Source organism: Peromyscus californicus, unplaced genomic scaffold (assembly GCF_007827085.1).
Source record: "Peromyscus californicus insignis strain IS unplaced genomic scaffold, ASM782708v3 Scaffold_3__1_contigs__length_106647218, whole genome shotgun sequence".
NCBI classification, from domain to species: domain Eukaryota; kingdom Metazoa; phylum Chordata; class Mammalia; order Rodentia; family Cricetidae; genus Peromyscus; species Peromyscus californicus.
Window position 1 is genome coordinate 90,714,701 of NW_026294551.1, and position 20,267 is coordinate 90,734,967.

The 20,267-nt window shown below is 41.3% G+C and overlaps 1 protein-coding gene across 3 annotated transcripts in view; it reads right to left on the bottom strand.

Moving 5' to 3' along the window:
* The window catches only part of Crebrf (CREB3 regulatory factor), a 90,717-nt gene that overhangs the window by 12,244 nt on the left and 58,206 nt on the right, over positions 1-20,267 (bottom strand). For all 3 annotated transcript variants that reach the window (XM_052758926.1, XM_052758927.1, XM_052758928.1), the window contains exons 5-8: positions 10,652-10,846; positions 8,358-8,547; positions 6,145-6,218; positions 4,405-4,527 (exon numbers count right to left, since the gene is read on the bottom strand). In XM_052758926.1, the coding sequence (XP_052614886.1) occupies positions 4,405-4,527; positions 6,145-6,218; positions 8,358-8,547; positions 10,652-10,846 (582 nt within the window). The remainder of the gene's footprint in view (positions 1-4,404; positions 4,528-6,144; positions 6,219-8,357; positions 8,548-10,651; positions 10,847-20,267) is intronic.

The following is a 20,267-nucleotide window of genomic DNA, read 5'->3' on the forward strand; positions in this document are numbered from 1 at the left end:
GATTCTGTGATGATAACAGCTGTCTAGAAGTAACCAATGTTTCTGCAAGCAACCTCTAACTCATCCTCTCTAAGCCAAATAAACTTACTGGTTCACCAAGATGGATTTGTGGGAAATTATTACTTTGTTCTGTTATTGGTGCCCATCTAGCTTGAATAGGTGTTATTTCATGTCTCTCCAGGAAAAATGTATACAATATATAACCAATTGATCCAAGAAACAAAGAACAGCACAACACACATGTATGGACACAGCCACGTGTGTATGTATGAATGAAAATGGAACACCTACCATGGGTAAACTACTACTTTTGCTCAAATTTAGTAAATTTAAGGTTCTGGAGGAAGGAGAATTTTCTAGACTATATAATGATCAAACTGACTCAGAAGAGGCTGTAATGTACAGCTTTCTATAAAAGAGGTATAAGACTTCCAGAAGAAAATGTCATTAGCCAAAGAGCCTCTCCCAAGTGTTCTAAGCAAAGAATTAATTAATATAAATAACAAATAACAACTAATAACAATTAATATAAAGAATTAATAACAAAGTAATTAATACAAAGAAACCCCAAACACATCTAACTTTATAGAGATTCTGGGATGATAGTTGTGAGGCAATTGTTTATTTACTCATCTTAATTTTTTTATGATGACTTTTCCTTATATATGATCAGGATGGTCTTGAACACATGAACTCAAGTAATTCTGACCTCCACATTTGTGGTAGTAGAGACTTATTTCCATTTCTCCACATAAAACAACAAGTAGCCAGGCATGGTGCATACCTGAAATCTCAGCCCTCCATGACTACATAGCAAGATCCTGTTCTCAAAAGAACAAAATAAACTCCACAAAATCTACCGCTGAAAAGCTGAGCTACTCAGGAAGTTGAAAAAAGAGGATCACTTTGGCTCAGGAGTTAGAAGTCCCTGGTGGAGACACACCTCTGTCAACTTCCTCTCTTTGAGAAGAGGTCTCCTTATGAAGGACAAACCAAAAGGAACCAATGACTTGAGAATAAAAAATCTGAAGTAGTTAATAGGTAATTTCATGGAAAGCACAGGAGGTCATCAAGATGTGGAGATGAAGCCATAGGGATTTTATTCAATTAAGCTGTAAGCATTGAATAAAAGAAAGATGTAAAGAACATTTAAAAAAAATTGCCCATTCAGAACTCTGCCAGGTAGCTGCTAGTAGCAAGAAGCACTGGTACTAGAAGGAAGGGCTGGGAATGAAACTGATAAGAACGTTGGAAACGTATGAAAGAACGAGATGGACCAGACAAAACAGCACAGAGACTGCAGAGAGCAAGCTGACATTCACTGAAAACGGTGACCTCCATGAAGCCAGAAACGCTAGTCTGAACCTAGCCACATGGACACTGAAAGGTGTTGAATGTACACAGTAAAATTTGTCCAGTTATAAAGAAAACTGAAATCATGATAACCATAGGAAAATGGATCTGTTGAGCATTGTTAAACAAGGTAACTCAGAAAGCCAAAGCCTCATGACTGCATGTTAATCCTAGCTTATGTCTATATGGATGTATGGGAGTGGGGGTGAGTGGAGGAGGTACTGGCTCTGAAACTGAGAGGAGGAAAAGAGGGGTTCAGGATGTGGGAGAGAACAACAGGACACAAACAACATGAAAATGGAAAAGCAGCCATGAGCAGTGAGTAGAAGGGGAATGTGAAAGAGGAGGAGGGAAGAGGAGAATCAACAACAAATCTGTTTGAAAATGCCCTAACAAAACCTAGTATGTTGTTTGTGCTAATTAATAATAATAATAATAATAATAATATTATTATTATTTTGGTTTTTCGAGACAGGGTTTCTCTATGTAGCTTTGGTTCCTGTCCTGGATCTCCCTCTAGACCAGACTGGCCTCGAACTCACAGAGATCCATCTGGCTCTGCCTCCCAAGTGCTGGGATTAAAGGTGTTCGCCACCACCGCCCAGCGCTAATTAATTGTTTAAATAAAAAATTTTCAGGCTGGGTGGTGGTGGTGGCGGCGGCGGCGGCGGTGGCGGTGCCGCGCACGCCTATAATCCCAGCACTCAGGAGGCAGAGCTAGGCGGATCTCTGTGAGTTTGAGGCCAGCCTGGGCCACAGAGCGAGTTCCAGGAAAGGCACAAAGCTACACAGAGAAACTCTGTCTCAAAAAAAACAAACAACAACAAAAAAGAAAATGACATAAGACATGAAAGAGGAAGAGTAAGATGGCTCAGTGTATAAAGTTACTTGCCACCAAGACTAAAAACTTGGGTTCCATTTATGGATCCCACATGGTGCCAGTTGTCCTCTGACCACCACACTCATGTCATGTCATGGGACACACACACACACACACACACACACACACACACATATATATACACACACATATACATATATATACATATGTATGTATATATATATATATATATATATATATACACGCACACAAATAGATAATTATAAAAACAACAACAGAAGACATGAAGAAGGGAGGATTGAGTTTGAGGTCAGCATGGACTACATAGAAAGACCCTCAAAAAATGGAAGGGAGATGGTAAGATGGTTCAGTGAGTAAAGGTGTTCGTTGCCAAGTCTGACAATCTGAGTTTGATGCCTAGGACCCATGTGGTAGGAAAGAGTCACTCCTCCAAGTTGTCCTCTGTCCTGGTAAACACAGAACACAGAAAATAAAAGGAAAATTCCTTAAGTTAAAAAAATAAATAAATAAAAGCAGCAAGAAGAGGTGAGGCTAAGCCTCAGGGGTGGTCGTCTTGCTGAGCGTTATTTGAGACCCTGACTTCCATGTCCAGAACGTACATGCGTGCACTGTAGTAGAATATTAAGGTGTGTTACTTTGGTTTCTATTGCATTTGTTTTTAACTCTGTGAAGCTGTATTACTGTGCCTGTCTGAAACACCTGATGGTCTAATAAAGAACTGAACGGCCAATAGCAAGGCAGGAGAAAGGATAGGCGGGGCTGGCAGGCAGAGAGGATATATAGAGGGAGAAATCTGGAAAAGGAGATCTAAGAGGAGCCAGAGAAGGAGGAGGACTCCAGGGGCCAGCCACCCAGCTACACAACCAGCAAGTCACGGAAGAAGAGTAAAATTTACAGAAGTAAAGAGAATGGAAAAAGCCCAGAGGCAAAAGGTAGACAGAATAAGTAAAGTTAAGGAAAGCCCGCTAGAAACTAAGTCAATATAAGGTCGGGCATTCATAGTAAGAAAAAGCCTCTGTGTGTGATTTACTTGGGAGCTGGGTGGCAGACCCCTAAAAGAATGAAAAACCAACAACAACCACGCACGCACACACATACACCCCCTACACACACAATATGACATGAGTACTAAAAGAAAGTGAAAATGAAAAACGAAATGAGATAAAAAGGTTCAAGAAGAAGTGACAAAGAGCAGAGATGAGCAAGGGAGATCTGACATACAGGTGCTCAGGCGTCCCCAGAAGAAAGAAGCAGGGCAAAGCCAAGTAACCCAGAAACCAAGGGGTTTCTTACGTATCTAGGAAAGAGTAACAAACCACCCACCAAGAAACACTAATTCAGGGATCAGCTCTTTAACAAAAATATTTTATGCCAGAAGAGAAGGAGAAATACCATCAGGATAGTCAAGAAAAGAAAATGTGTGCCAAGCACTTTGTAACAGGTCAAACTGTCTGTCTAGTGTAAGGGAACACACACTTATGGATATGCAAAAGCTTTTAAATTAAAAACCAAAAAGTAAAAAGTATGATATTTTATGATATTAGGTTCTCCCTCAAACTAACACATGAAAACTGAGATGCTTTAAAGAAAAAGAATACTTGGAAGTTCTTTGAACAAATACATAAAATCATCCATCTACTTAGGTCAAGTAAACTGACTTACTGCTTCCTGCGTGCAATTTCAGAAGCAGCAGTGACTGTCTATGACAGTACTTGTTTTTGGACCTGCTTTTCATCTGAGACTGTTTTTGATTATACTCAAGATGAGCACCAGCCTTTTACCGTGACATGCTTGGGGCTTTCTGGGACAGCAATACACTGTGCAGCACTCAGGAAGTGTGATCTCATGGTGATTCACTCTTACTGCAGCTCAGTTCCTGGCCCTGTAGCATCTCAAATTTACATCCTAGCTATTCCTCCCACAAGCCACCAACCATCCTGGCCTCTCTGCTCCTCTCCACAGTGTACAACCTGGTCAGGGATGAGAGGCCAGATGTGTAATTTGTTAGAACCCTGTAAAATACTGAGGGTGACAACTCCCTAGCAAGAGGTGGGGGTAGGGGGTGGATGGGGCAGGAATGAAGGGGGAGAACACGGAGAATATCAGAGTTTCCTTAAAATGAAAGAACTTCTCTTTGACTCTGGCACCACACATCACAAGCTGTGGTTATCTAATAATGTTCTCCTTACCGAGTGTGTCTTTAATAAGGATTTCAAGTTTCTGCCCCATGCTGGGTCCTCTCTCTTCTCTTGGATTCTGAACTCGGTTTACAATGTCTTGTTTGATGGAGTTGATTACAAACAATAAGTTGTCTAGAAGACAAAAACCAACATAGAATATGTCACTAACGTGGGAGAATTTGCTTTAATTGTGTAGTAAACTCTATTACATTAAGAATGGAAGGGCTGTGCACATGGCTCAGGGGTCGCACACTCACGTGACTAGCATGCACAAAATCCTGGGGTAGATTTCAAAACATGTAAGAAAAAAATAAGAAAGAAAACAACAAAATAACCCAGAATATGAGGAGTGTCAAAAATATGGGTTCTCTCAGATATGATGGTACAGACCTTTAACCCAATACTCACAGAATAGAAGCCTGAGGATCTCTGTAAGTTTGTGGCTAGCCTGATCTATATAGCAAGTTCTAGGCCAGCTAAGGCTACAGAGTTGAGACACTCAGCAACAACAGAAAAATAAAAAGAAAGAAAAGAAAAGAAAAAGAGGACTCCTAGGCTCTCATACAATTCAGAAGATCTAAGTAAGTCCAGGAATCTGTATTTTTATAGATACAGATGGATTTCAATGTGCAACCAATGTGAAAAACACAGATCTACACTGTGCACAAAATATAAGTGAAGGGAAATAGTCAAGTCAGTCAACCACACTGGCTAACCTAGAAACACAATTACAACAAGCAAGACCTGACCGTGAATTAGTGCATGTCAACAGTGGTGTCATTTGTCTAAGGGACCACAGATCTAGATAGACAGTCACTCTCATAGACTACAATGACTGACAGTGGCTGCAGTGGTATTTGCTCTGCCTATGACCTTGGGCTACATGGTCGGAAGAAGGTGGTGCTTCTTGCCCCATAGGTGACCTCTTAAAAAGAAAGGAAGAGAGGCCCCTGCTTGCTGCTTCCTGGTGTGATAGGACAGCCAGGTGGATTAGTTCCCAGTCAGAACAGAGGATGACTTCAGCTGTTTACTGGGTTCTGTGTTCATGAGTGTATTTCCTCAATTTATATCCTAATAAATTCCCTAATACTCCTTAAACAGACTTCAGTGGATTTCTTGTTTTAAGTGGGCATGTGGCTTTCTGAATAGATAAATGCAAATGAGGAGAGCCAACCCTGCAGTGGCTCACACCTTTAATCCCAGGACTCAGGAGGCAAAGGCAGGAGGATCTCTTTGAGTTCCAGGCCAGTCTGGTCTACATGGTGAGTTCCAGGGCAGCTGGGGCTGTGTTGTCTCAAACCCTTTCCCCCCACAAAAAAAAACAACAAAAGAGGAGGAGAGTTGTAGTGAGTAGCCTTTCCAGCTTTGACCTGGAAAGTACTACCACCATTGAGGCTTCAGGTAACTGTCACGCCTACCTAGGGCCTGCCCCGAGGCGGGGCCAAGACAGGAGCCCTTAAGACCCGAGATCCGGATGTGCTGGCTCTCTTGGTTCCTGGTAATCCTGGATGTTGGATGGTAGACCGAGCAGAGTTCTCCGGAGACCACCACTGGACTGCACTTCACCTCTCCTGGACCCTGTAACCTATCCCTTTGCTTGTTGTAAGTAAAACCCCCAAATAAACCTCCCTTTTAATTACGTGGAGTTGCCTTACTATTTCCACCAATAGAGAGCCAAATGTGTGCAGAGCTCAGGAAGGAGACTATGCAAACCAAGGAGACAAAGCGAAGCTGAAGGCTGGGATTTACCATATTCAGTGTTGAGGCCCCACAACTTCACTTTATTAGCTTCGTACTGGGCTTTCTTCTTTAGCCTGCAAGCTCTGTGAAAGGAAGAGCTACTATTAGTTCATTTTCCTTTTAAGAGATGTCAGAATAGATTTCCTTAAATAAGAAAAAAAATTTAAAAAATGATAGTAGATAGTAGCAAAAATTTGCTACTAGCAAACACTTTTCTTTCTTTGAAATTTTCTTCTTCGTGTGTGTGTGTGTGTGTGTGTGTGTGTGTGTGTGTGTGTGTGTGTGTGTGTGTTAGAGAGCGAGAGTGCATGAGTGGAGGAGAGGAGAGAAAGGCGAGAGAGAGAGAGAGAGAGAGAGAGAGAGAGAGAGAGAGAGAGAGAGAGAGAGAGAGAGAGAGAGAATGTATGTGTGTGTGTTCAGGTACATGCTACAGCGCATGTGTGGAGGTCAGAGGACAGGTTTTAAAAGTTGGTTCTCTTCTACTGTGGGATCTCGGCACTGCACCTGGTTCATGAGGCTTGTTAGACAAGTTACTTTTACCTGCTGAAGCCATCTCACTGGCACCCATCAGGCATGTTTTCTTTTCTTTTCTTTTTTTTAAGATTTATTTTTATTTACATGTATGTCTGTATGAGAATAAAGCCATATGTATGCAGGTGCCTGCAGAGGCCAGAATAGGTCATTGGATCCTCGTGGAGCTGGACTTACAGAAGTTGTGAGCACCATGTGGGTACTAGGAACAGAACTTACGTCCCCTGGAAAAGCAAATGTTCTTAACCTCTGAGCCATTTCTCCAGTCCCTAAATGTTTCCAACAGTAACTCTAAGTGTCTTGTTTACTGATGTTTATCAAAGAACTCAATTATAAAGCACACATCACCATTTATCCAAATCAACTTTTAAAAATTAAGCACACATTCAAAAACTAAAGCTGCTATTAAAAAACTAAAGCTGCTTATTAAAGTGACTTTTAAAAAATTAAGCAAGCAGCAACAGACAACACCCCAACTGTTAGAGATGCGAAGCAAGCAGAGTCCTATCTGTCATGGTGGGTGGAGAACAGTTCTCAACCACTCTGGAAGACAGCAAGATGGATAGTTTTTTTTACAAAGATAGACTATATAGACCTGGGCATTTATCCAAAAGAAATGTAAACTCATACCCACACAAATACCTGTAAGTCAATGTTTACAGCAGTTTTATTCAAACATGCTAAAAATTGGAAGGAACTCAAAGGTCCTTCACAGCTGGAAAGGAGATAAATTGTATAATATTTCTATAAAGACTGACTATTCAGTAATAAAAGAAACAAGTAGCCCATGTGACAGACTCAGACAACCCAGGTACATTCCATGTGACATTCTGGAAAAGGACAGATCACTATGAGACACTGTTAATAATAATAAAAAAAAAAAAGGCCGGGCGGTAGTGGCGCACGCCTTTAATCCCAGCACTCGGGAGGCAGAGCCAGGCGGATCTCTGTGAGTTCGAGGCCAGCCTGGACTACCAAGTGAGTTCCAGGAAAGGCGCAAAGCTACACAGAGAAACCCTGTCTCGAAAAAACAAAAAACAAAAAACAAAAAAAAAAAAAAAAGAGGAGGAAGAGGAGGAAGATCAATGGAGTCTTGAGATATGGCTCAGCAATTCAGAGCACTGGCTGCTCTTCCAGAGGTCCTTGGGTTCAATTCCCAGCACCCACACAGTATCTATGGATCTAACACCCTCTTCTGGCTTCTGGGAGCACCAGGCCTGTAAGTGGTATATGTGTAGGCAAAACACCCATACACACAAAATAAAATAGATCAATGATTGTGAAAGGCCTAGGGTGAGGGACTTGTTCTTACAATTTTCTAAGGTGATGAAAATGTTAATATATCTCATGTTGACCATGTTGGTGGTTATATAGCTGGGTATGTTTCTCAAGGTCATAATAGCATACTTAAAATGGATGATTTTTACTATTCATATACTTCAGTCAACCTGACTTATCAAAAAACCTTTTAGACTTTTCAGTTACACCGTAATACAATGCATTAACTCTGTTTGCCTCACCCCCAATACTTTTTCCTAAAAGTATAAATGCCATCTTCACTTAAAACAACAAACCTCTCTCCAAGAGCTATTTAGTAAATAATTTCTGGAAGTCACCTCTTCTACAAAATCTCAAGGTCTAATCTTACCCCCTAGAGACTACTCACATGGGTGAACATCATTAGAATTTACCTGGAAGCCAGCTTATTTTTTTCTTTCCTTGACCTTGGCCGGGCTGTTAAGGGAAGCTCACTGACTGGAGTCAGGTCACTAATCACTTTATTCAGCTTTCGTAATTCATTACCAATCTGGAGTAGTTTTTTAGGGTTTGGAGTCAGGTCTTCCACATCAGTTCTCCGTGACTTCTTAACTGCATATTTCCCTACAGATCATTTGAAGGGAATTTAAGTTAGATCACTTTAGTGAACGAGACATGCAATTTCTATAGCCACCACCACCAGCCACTTTTCAGTTTAAGTGCCCTGGCACATTTCAGGAGACACAGAATGTTTAACTTCCTAACTTAGAAGGGCTAGCTCTCCCTCTGTCTAGTCCTGCTGCTAGAAAAATGAAAGGGCCCTAGGGATACAGCTCAGTGAGTGGCAGAGTAACTGGCTAGCATGCACGAAGCCCTGGATTAAACACTGTCTCAGTGCTGCTCTCCTCTAGGTCTGAATCCCAGGACAACAGTCTAACTCTGCACACCAGGACTAAGAATCTGACATCTCTGGCTGGAACAAGAGTTCAACTGTACACAAAAATCCAGGCAAATTGCCTAAACCAAGTTGTGATTCTGGAAACAAATAAGTTTTCAGACAAAAAGGGGATCACCCTGTTTTAAAAGCTCTCTTCAGCTCCCTCCCTCCTTCCCATCTCCTAATTGCCCCAACCCAATGAACCCCAGAGCCCCATACATACTAGGTAAGCATGACCATTGAACCACACCCCAGTCCCAGCCCATTACTTTCAAGTATCACAGTACACCCAATGGCTTTTCTAAGACTCATCACAAGCTACCTGGAATTATTTACTGAACTTTACTTTTTCAGTTCTGGTTTTTTAAAAAAGTCTGAATATAAAAATTTCCTGGGCTGGAGAGATGGCTCAGAGGTTAAGAGCAGTGACTGCTCTTCCAGAGATCCTGAGTTCAATTCCCAGCAACCACATGGTGACTCTCAACCACCTGTAATGATATTTGGTGCCCTCTTCTGGCCTGCAGGGACACATGCAGGCAGAATACTGTACACATAATAAATCTTTAAAAAAAATTTCCTGAGAGGTGGTAGAGTATAGATCTGGACTAGGAAAACAAAGCCCGAGTAACAGACAGACTGGGGGCCAATTCTTGTCTTCCAAAATGCTCAGCAACTGAAGTTTATGGCGTGAGTGTGCACTCTTTACTGAGTCGTTCATACCTTCTCTCTGCCTTTTTGGTAGCCTACTTGGTAGTAATGTGAAAACAACAGAAGAAATTCTATTTAATCACAGCTTTCTGGATTCACAATTCCAGTCTTGATCTACTGTCCTAGGTGGCTTTGTCCAAGCTAGAGTCATTAGAGAGGAAGGAGCTTCAGTGAGGAAATGCCTCTTAAGATCCAGCTGTAAGGCATTTACTCAATTAGTGATCAATGGTGGAGGGTCCAGCCCATGATGGGCAGTGTCATCCCTGGTTGGTGGTCCTGGGTTCTATAAGAAAGCAGGCTGAGCAAGCCATGGGAGGCAAGTCAGTAAGCAGCACCCCTCCATGGCCTCTGCACCAGCTCCTGCCTTCAGAATCCTCCCATTTGAATTCCTGTCCTGACTTCCTTCAGTGATGAACAGCAATGCAGAAGTGTAACCCTTTCCTCCCCAGCGTGCCTTCTGGTCATAGTGTTTTGTCTCAGCAGTACAAACCCTAAGACATCTACCTAAACCATACGCTTCTCCTGATTCCTATAAACTCCCCTTCTCCGCTCTTTTTCCACAACCATGTGTCCTTTCTTCCCCTCTGCTTTTCTCCCCATCAACTTTTACAACTCAATCTCCCCCATTAAATTAAGTCTGGGGTGGATGAAAATGGAAGAGAGTGACGAGGAAGGTCTGCTTTCTCCCCAGTGTGTTGCAGCAGTCTCTTGGCCATTTCATAAAGTGGAGGAAGAGGGGATCAGAAATGATGGCTCTCCACAATGATGGAAGCTATATGTAAGAAAAAGCTCTCTTCGATGCCCTCTCCAGTTGACTATAAAGGGCTGAAAACCCAAGCACATTAAGCATTATGGTTCATTATCTCTGTTTACAGTGACACCAGACAGGTATGGTGGCATGTACCTATAGTCCTAGAATCTGGAAGAATGAGGCAGAGGGATTCAAAGTTCAAGGCCATACTGGGCTACACAGTTAGAGGCAAGTCTAGGCTACATATGAAGACCCCATCTCAAAGGCTCAAAAAATACCTCCACATACTAAAAAAGAGAAATGAGCACTAAATATTTTTGAACCCCTCTTACCATGATGTAAGCCATTTTTCTGGTACATATTACTTGGCAAGGTGTCTCGGTTCCACTCAGATGGCCTCAGAATCCTCTCTTGCTGTGATGGTGTAAGTTGTTCACTGTACTCCCAGAAGTATCTTCTTTTCCCTCTCTTCCGAGAAGATACGGAAGCCATCTCCTTCAAGTCCTCTACAGAGTCGTTTTCATAGCCTTAAAAAAAAAAAAAAAGGTCCCACAACGGTCAAGCTCCATACATTCAAAAGTCTCTCAGAACAAACAAAAAGATCCTCTATCTGTAACTTGAGACGTTTTCTTTCATTGGAAGCATCATCTAACATGTCAAAAATACTACATCAGGTTTATAAAGTCCAGTATGTAAATCTCAAACACATAAATATCTAGAAATTAATAAACATATAACTACACAGCTATCTGATGTGGGCTTCCCTTTGATTTTTGGAAGTTAGCATGAGATACTGCAGTATCTTCACATGAGTAAGAAGACAATTAAATACAAATGTAGGAATCAAAGTGCCATTATACTAAAAAACCAATAAAAAAAATGGTACCAGGCACCACAATAGTAATGTAACTTCACTGATGTCTGGCTTTTTACCAATCAATTACACTGGATGTCTCTATAAATCTGTTCAGATGATGCAAAACCTGGAAGAAATGCCACCACTTGTGATACACATTGACCTTTTCACAGAAGTATTCACATATATGTGTATAATTTGAATTTTTGGAAAGTTTAATGATGCTGTCACCAATGGAAAACAAGTACCCCAGTTTACCACGTTGATTTGGGGTTAGACAGAACTGGCCTGGAAGAGTTCAAGTACATTTATTCCATGTGTACAAGAGCAATGCACTGTATTAATTATGTAAGGTCATATCTACATGAGGTTGGTTATAGAAACTAATAGTCTGTAAATAAAAAGGTGCCATTATTATAGAATGGTACTTAGATACTGCACTGTGATTTCTGAATGTCTGCCCACAAATAGCTGTGCACACTGCTACAGTGGCATCCCAGTTTCATAAGCAACAGTGATTTTCCACCTACCTTTCATTCTACTCCTTTTGAAAAAGCAGAAATGACAGTACCCAACCAGGCTAGCAAATAAATGTACAGGTCCATTCAGGTCATTCTTTAGTAGACTTGGTACTTCTTCTACAGGCAGTAAAGGGTATATTTCTCTTACTAATGAGAAATTCCAGAAAATACTTAATTCTGAGCTGCTCGAACTATTGATCAAAGTTAGTATAGGATGCCTAGTAACCTAAAATGCCTTCAGAGAATGATTATCATAGATGAACTCCACAAGGCAGTGGAGGTAGGTGCCAAGAAAAATGACCATATCTTCCTTCTGAAACATGACTCTGGAACTATCCCTAGAAAGTGATGACACCTGTTCATTGGAGGAAAGCTTTGAATGTTAGAATTTTATCAAGGTTTCTTCAGAGTCACAATCAGGAGAGTATGATTCTATTTACATAAAGGCAGAAGTAAGGAGACATACTGGCTCTTGGGGGTTCGGGTGGAGTAAGGGTATGACTATAAAGGAACACGAAGGACTTTAGGGGGTAATCAAAATACTTTCTGTATCTTGTTTGAGGGGTTGTTACATGAATGACTACATGCATTTGTCAAAACCCATACACCCAAACAAGGTACTCTTACAGAGAAAAACCATAAACAGAGTTGGTTTTGCTGTATAACAATTGTACCTTAACAAACAGGATTTTAAAAAGAAGTCTAGATTGTAACACAGTGGTTAGGCACTTGTTTGGTATGTGTGAGGCTGAGGGTTTGGACTCCAAGAAAAAAAAAAGATGAATTTTAAAAAAGATGAATTCAAAGATTAAAAAAGATAAATTCAAAGAGCAGAATGTGTCTAAGCAGTGGTGCAGATAAACCTTGTGCTTTATTCCTCACATTTACAGTACATTCCTATGTGGCTCAACAACATAGAGAATGTAATGTTAGGTTTTTTCCTTTTCTGATCCTCCAAGAGTGTAGACATCTATCTACAGATGATGAAGCTGCATGGGCTTCACTTCACCCCTGACCAAAATATGTCACAACCATTATAGAATATCTGTTTCTTCAAAAGCAATGAAGAACACGGTGTGACAATGAACCTTAGGTTCTTCTCTTTAAAAAAAAAAAAGGTACATGGGCAAGTAAGATGGATCAGTAGTAAAGGTACTTGCTGTCAAACCTGGGTTTGATCCCCAAGAACCATATGGTAGATAGAGAGAGCTAACTCCTACAAATTGGCCTCTGACCTCCACATATGTGCTGTGGCATGCCCCACATACACAATAAGTAAATGTAATAAAAAATTTTTAAATGGTACACAAGCTAAGTGTGTTGACATATTTACTTGTGTATATATTTTATTTCAGATTAAAGGATTTTACCTTGCTTTACTTATCAACCCATCTTTGAAAAAGAGGCAAGGGTCATATTATGCCACCAAAAGAGGCATTTTTAACTGGCACTTGCTTCACAGTAGCTACACAAAAAATTACTGACTCACAGAGATCACACACCACCCCGCCAAACAGACAGGTAGCCAAAACAATCCTGTCTGCCTACTAGCACCATCCATAAGCAGTGTTTTACAGAATTTTACTCTAGTCCAAAGCACAGGGGCAGATTTGAATCCACTTCCTCAAGCAATTCCCCTTTCCCTCCATATTTCAGTATGTTCCCTTAGACAGCATCTACCATGGCCAGTCTGCATAATTGCAAGGCCTTTTAACTCACTCAATACTCACGCAATTCATTTGACATCTCTAAGAACCTGAGAGGAAGAGATTGCCTCAGTTGCACAATCTAACATGATGAGAGAGGTCTGGCATGATTAGCAGAATTAAGATGAGTCAGGTCTTATGATTCAAGGAGCCTAGCTGAGTCCATGCCTCACTCCCTTACCTAACTAACAGACTGAGTGATCTAAAAGTCTTGCTCATTTAATTCAGTCACGACAATGTTTATTTCTTCCTCCCACATAAACCATTGGATTATTAGATTTACTTATGTGTACAATCTTTTCCCAAGGAGCATTTTAGGATGCCAGCTTTCTGTGGTGACATTTTTGTTGTACTCTAATAAAATTTGCCTGATCAGAGGACAGAGCCAGCCACTAGATTAAACACAGAGGTCAGGCAGTGGTAGCACACACCCTTAATCCTATCACTTGGGAGGCAGAGATCCATCTGGAGCTCTGTGAGTTCAAGGCCACACTGGGCCTACATGAGACTGATTCAGTCTACGAGAGAAAAAAGAACCAGGCAGTGGTGGCACACACCTTTAACCCCAGTATTTGGGAAGCACACATGCCATTAATCCTAGCACTAGGAAGGTTGAGATAGGAAGTGAAATGGCTGGGCGGAAAAAGGCATGTAAGGCATGAGGAGACAGGAACTAGGCCTTTTGGCTGAGGACAGGAGCATTTGGTCTGAGGATTTGTGGAGACAGGATTGGCTGAGAAGTGGCTGTGGCTTGTTTCCTCTATCTTTTAGCTTTCACCCTGATATCTGGCTCTGGGTTTATATTAAAAGACCATTTAGGATTTGTGCTTTCTGACCCAACCTTTTCTAGTAACGTGTCCCATAAATTTATCACTACCCCACCCCCAACTCAACAGAGTGTCTCCAGTCATATGCTTTTCAATATAAAGGCCACAGTGACCAAGCAGAATGCAGATAAAATGACATGCTCACATCACTGGTCTAACATTCAGGGCCATTTATTTTTCTCACAAAATATGCTCTAAGGAACACATTCCTGTAACAGAAGTCTCCCCCTGCCACCCAAATGAATCTGTGGCCAAGTTGTACAAAACCATGATTCTGCATTATAGAGACTCACAGAGGTTTCCTAGTGAGAACTTACTCAGGGCCCGAGAATCTGAGCTTGCTTTATCTAGCAGGGCTGCATAAGGGGATGATTTGGCCACGGGCATGGTTACCAGATGTTTGGAAGGTCTATACTTGGCTGTGCGGTGTGCTTTGATCTAGCAAGGGGGAGTTTGCCCCACCCCTTGACATTGTTATAAAAAGTCCTTTTGAAGAGGCAGAAGGGACTGTTGGGTTTTGATCCAGGTCCTCCTGAAGCTATCCTGTGTTTCTGTCTCCTCTTTGCTATCTTTCTATCTAAAAGTTTCTTATCCCTCTCTCCTCCTCATAGGAACCCTTTAAAAGGTGGCCTCCCACAGATGGTGCCAGAACTAGGGACTTGGGTGCAGAGGAAGTAAGTGGGGGAGGAATCACCACGGAAGCAGTTGGACATGTCCTGTTTTGTGTTAAGATTAAGGTGGTGGTATTTTATTCTTCGGGAGCAAAAACTGTATATAGAAAAGTTAGGCTGCAGCAAGTATCTCTATCTAGGTTTCTCTCTTTCTCTCTCTCTCTCTCTCAATTTCTATCTATGAAATTAGGAAAAATTTTAGGGTTTAGGTATAGGAATATTGTTTAGGAAGAAACTTAGGGTAAGAGTAGAATTTTCCTAGTGCTGGACCTGAAAACAGTGTCCAGAAACAAGCAGCCACTGCAGACTTAGCAGTCTGAGAAAGAAAAGCCACTATGGGACAGGGAAATAGTAAGTATATGTTTGTATATTCGTTTGTAGAAAGTTTGAAAACTAGGAGTTAAGGTAGAACCACAACAAGTACAGAGGTTCTCGGAGTTTGTAGAGGAACTGTGTCTTTGGTTTTCAACTATGGGACTGTGGATGCAGATTCCTGGGGGAGAATCAGAGCCAAAATGCAACAATATTATGAGGAACATGGGATGGAAAAGATTGCCGTGGAAGCTTTTGGCCTGTGGGCATTAATTCAGGACAGCTTAGATCTGAGTCCCAAGTGGCAGGGAGAAATTTTCCCTGAGGTGGATATGGGTGGAACAAAACCCTCTGCTCCGCCAGAGCTGCCACTAGATGAGAACACTTTTACAACATCATTCAACCAGGGTCAGTTCCCTCTTGTCCATGAAGCCAAGTTTAAGGAACAGAAGTCTTGGGATGAGATAAGGGAGAAACTGAAGGGCTTGAGAGACTTAGTAATTTCTCTTTCTCAAAAACTGGAGACTCTTCAGGTCTCTCCTTTTCAGAAGGGTACTCATCTTCCTTCTATGGGGTGGAATTAGGGAATTAGACTCACCTGGGGGATCATTTATCAGAATGGCAAAGTTGCCCCTAATTGCCTTGGTGCAAAAACCTCCTGGAACATGGCAAACCCTCACTATTAATCCTGCATCTCCCTTCAAGCTAGTATTAGGGAAGCAGCTAGCAGAGGGAAGGAAGTGCAAGGTTTTCCAACGTTCCTATAATTGAGCAGCAGGATATCAAGGGAAATATTGTGTGAGTGCATGTTCCAATTGCTTTTAAACAATTAAAATAATTTAAAAACAGTCTGTAATCAATATGGCCCAATGGCTCTGTTCACACAGTGTTGTCAGAAAACGTTGCTTTGGAAGCCCTGCCTCCTGGGGACTGGAAACAGATGGCCAGAGCTTGCCTGTCAGGTGGAGATTATTTGTCATGGAAAAGCAAGTTTGTGGAGCAATGTCAGGCCAGAGCTGAAATAAATAAGGTCCAGAAGATTCCCATTACTTTTGATATGCTTGCCAGAGAAGATCTTTATTGGGAGACAGGTGAACAGTTAAATTTTGATATGGCAGTGTATGCTCAGGTTAATGCAGCTGCCAAAAAGGCCTGGAATAAGCTTCTGTCATCTGGAAGACAGCCTGAGGATTTATCAAAGATAAGGCAAGGGCCTGATGAATTGTTTCAGGATTTTTGTTTCCAGGCTAATGCAAACAGTAGGCAGGTTAATTGGACATTCAGAAGCTGGACTTCTGCTTGTTAAACAGCTCACCTATGAAAATGCTTATGCTGTTTGTCAGGGTGCTTTAAGACCTTTTAGAAAGAAAGGAAACTTCTCTGACTATATTTGACTTTGCTTGGATATAGGGCCTTTGTACAATGAGGGGATAGTCATGGCTGTGGCATTGCAGGGAAAAACAGTCAAGGATGTTCTTTACCAGCAAAGAAATTATGGCTCTAGGCAAGGGAAAGCTGTCAGATCACTGTGAAGTTGCTTTGGGTGTGGACCAGATGGGACAACATGTCAAGAGGTGTCCTGAAAGGGGAAAAAGCTTAAGGGATATCAATAAGGAATGTGGGTTGTGCCTTAGATGCAAAAGAGGGACACACTGGGCTAGCAGAGGTCTATCAAGGACAGATACCCAGGGGAATCCATTTCAGGAAACAGATGGAGGGACCAGCCCCAGGCCTCAACAAAGTAGATCTTTGGGGTAATTCTGTAGTCAGTCTCTCAGCAAAGAAATTTATTCAGGACCTCTACAGAGCAACCCCAGGTAGTGCTGGATTAGATTTCAGCTCTTCCATCTATACAGTTTGACTCCTGAAATGAGGATGCAGGCACTCCCTACTGGTGTTTATGGACCTTTGCTGGAAGGCACTGTAGGGTTATTGCTGGGAAGAAGTACCAACATGCAGAGGGGGTCTTTGTTGCTCCTGGAGTAATTGACGATGATTATGTGGGAGAAATTAAGGTAATAACTCATTCAACCAAGGGAATTTCTGTAACAAAGACAGGCCAGAGATTTGCAGAGTTAATTTTAGTTCCTTAGATACAAACAAAAAATCCAGTTAAAAGGGATGAGAGCCCGGCGGCAGTGGCGCACGCCTTTAGTCCCAGCACTTGGGAGGCAGAGGCAGGCGGATCTCTGTGAGTGCAAAGGCCAGCCTGGTCTACAGAGTGAAATCCAGGAAAGGCATCAAAACTATGCAGAGAAACCCTGTCTCAAAAAACAAACAAACAAAAGGGGGGGGGATAAGAGGAGAAGCTGGATTGGTTCATCAGATTCTTATTGGCTACAAGCCATAGGTCCATATCGTCCAGAACTCACTTTGGTTATAAACAGAAAAAGTTTCTCTGTCTTTTAGACATGGGTGTGGATCTGTCTGTTATCCTTGCTAGTCAATGGCCTTCCATGTGGCCAAGATGGAAACTATTAAACAGCTGAAAGCGATTGGTCAAACTCAGAGTCCTGAGCAGAGTAGCAATGAACTCTCCTAGAAAGATGAGGAAGGTCATGAAGGAACTTTTTGGCCGTACATTTTCCCTCACTTGTCTTTTATAATATTAGTGGGACCAGCCTTAATATTATACATCCCAGGGGCTCAGGAGAGAGAACTACTAATGGCGAAGACTATTTTCAGGAAATAGAATCTCAGCACACCGAGCTCTATAGTCCACTTGCTTTAATTTCTCTGGCATAACATCCTTTATACACAGCTCCAGTTCTGTTTTCATGTCTAGCTCCTTTCTTGCCTGATTTCTCTCTATACTTATCTATTGCTCCCTCTAAGTTCTATCTTAATTCTCTCATCTTAATTTTGCCTCATCTAGGTCCTTTTCAGCTTGTTGTTACCCAACTAGTATTTCCCCATCTGGCTCTTTTTTTATCTTTTATCTCATTTTTCTAGTACTCTCTTCTAGCCCTTCAATCTAGTTCTTCCCCATCTCAGTTTGTTCCTCGTAAGTTCTTACCCCTCTAGTTTTTTCATACTCTTTTCTCTGACCTCTCCGTGCCCTGGAAGTCCCGGTATAAAAGCTATTTACTTAATGTCCAGGAGACTTGCCTGTGGGCTGCTATCATTGTTAGTCCTCGGAAGTTGGGCGCCCCCCTGGGTGGTGTTTCCTGTAGTCCTTGAAAGTGGCTAAGGGAGATATCTGATTCCAAAGAAAGCCTTGCCCTAAGGCTGTTCTCCAAATACCTGGAATGTGTATGTCCAGAGAGTGATCAGTCCACAGTTAGCCCTTCTTAGGGAAAAGTCAATTGGGAAAACTATGAAGGCATACATGATTTTCATTAACAGAATACAGCTGATATAGAACAAGCCAAGTAACACCAAAAACTCCTTGGGATTTGGCTTTCTCTGGAGGAATTCCCTGATTCCTCTAGGTAGTGACTTTGCCATAACCAGCTGAGTTCTTATGATATATTCTTGTGGCCTGCAGCACACTTGACTGTAAATTTGTGGAGTCAAGCTGTTATGAGCCGTATGGGAGTATATTTATATAGCCCCAATACAGTCATCACTAAACAAAGGTTCCTGACCAGGAGTTGGTAAAAAATAGTGATCGTCAAATGTCATCTTTGCTCCCTAAAGAAAGGGCTAATAGGGATGGATTAGAGTATTTTTAGGAAGGGTTATTAGGCAGCCTGTACTCCATGTAGATCCTATAACTTGGAAATCTGACTATCCTGTATGGATAGATCAATGGCCCCTCAACAGAAGAAAAAATACAAGTTGTCCGGCTGTTAGTACAGGAACAGTTGGATGGTGGCCATATCGAACCTTCTAATTCTCCCTGGAATTCTCCGATTTTCCTGATTAAAAAGAAGTCAGGGAAATGGAGGATATTACAGGATTTAAGGAAAATTAATGAGACCTTTGAAGCCTGGACTGCCTACCCCTACAGCCATACCAGAAGATACTTAGAAAATTATTTTGGATTTAAAGGATTGTTTTTATACTATCCCTTTGGCTCCCCTAGATTGTCAAAAATTTGCATTTAGCACTCCCTCAGTTAAATTTTTAAAGAGTCCATGCAAAGATTTCATTGGAAGGTTTTGCCCCAGGTCAATAGCCCAACACTGTGTCAGAAATTTGTGGCTCAAGGTATCCAAAAAGTTAGAGATCAATTTCAGCAAGTTTATATTATTCATTATATGGATATTTTGCTTGCATATAAAGATGAAGAAATTTTGCTTGACACCTTTTGACAGCTTCAACACTGTCTTACTTGTGTAGGGCTAATTATCGCTCCAGAAAATGTAAAGACAGTCACCTTTTCAATATCTAGGATATATATTATACCCTAAGGAACTAAAGCCTTAAAAATGGGAAATAAGAAAGGATAGATTAATAACTTTAAATGATTTTCAAAAGTTATTAGGGTACATTCAATGGTTGCGACCTTATTTAAAATTATCTGCCAGTGATTTGGAACTTTTAAGTGATATTTTAAAAGGAAATAGTGATCCTAATTTGCTCAGACAGTTAACTGAAAAAGGTAGACAGGTTCTTTTGCAGGTTGAGAATGCTATTCAATATCAGCAAATACGTCATATTAATTATTATCTATCCTGGCACACACATTATCTTGTCCACTAGACATACTCCTACAGCAGTATTATGGCAAAACAGTCTTCTTATATGGTTACATCTTCTTGTTTCACCAGCTAAAGCATTAAATCAATACTATGAAGCTGTAGCTTGTTTGGTACAGAAAAGCAGGATTGAACCTAGATGTTATTTTGGCAAAGAACCAAGTGTGATTAGTGTTCCTTTTACAAAATAGCAAATTGATTGGCTTTCTCAAAATAATGATTCTTGGGCAATTGCCTTTTCTCAGTTTCTAGGTCAAATTGATAATCAGTTTCCAGCTGATGAATTGTTACAATTCGTTCAAATGCATTCATTTGTATTTCCTAAGATTGTGACAAAAGATCCTGTAAAAGATGTTATGCTAGTTCTTATTGATGGTTCTTCCAATGGGAGGGCTGCTTACGTTGTCAATGG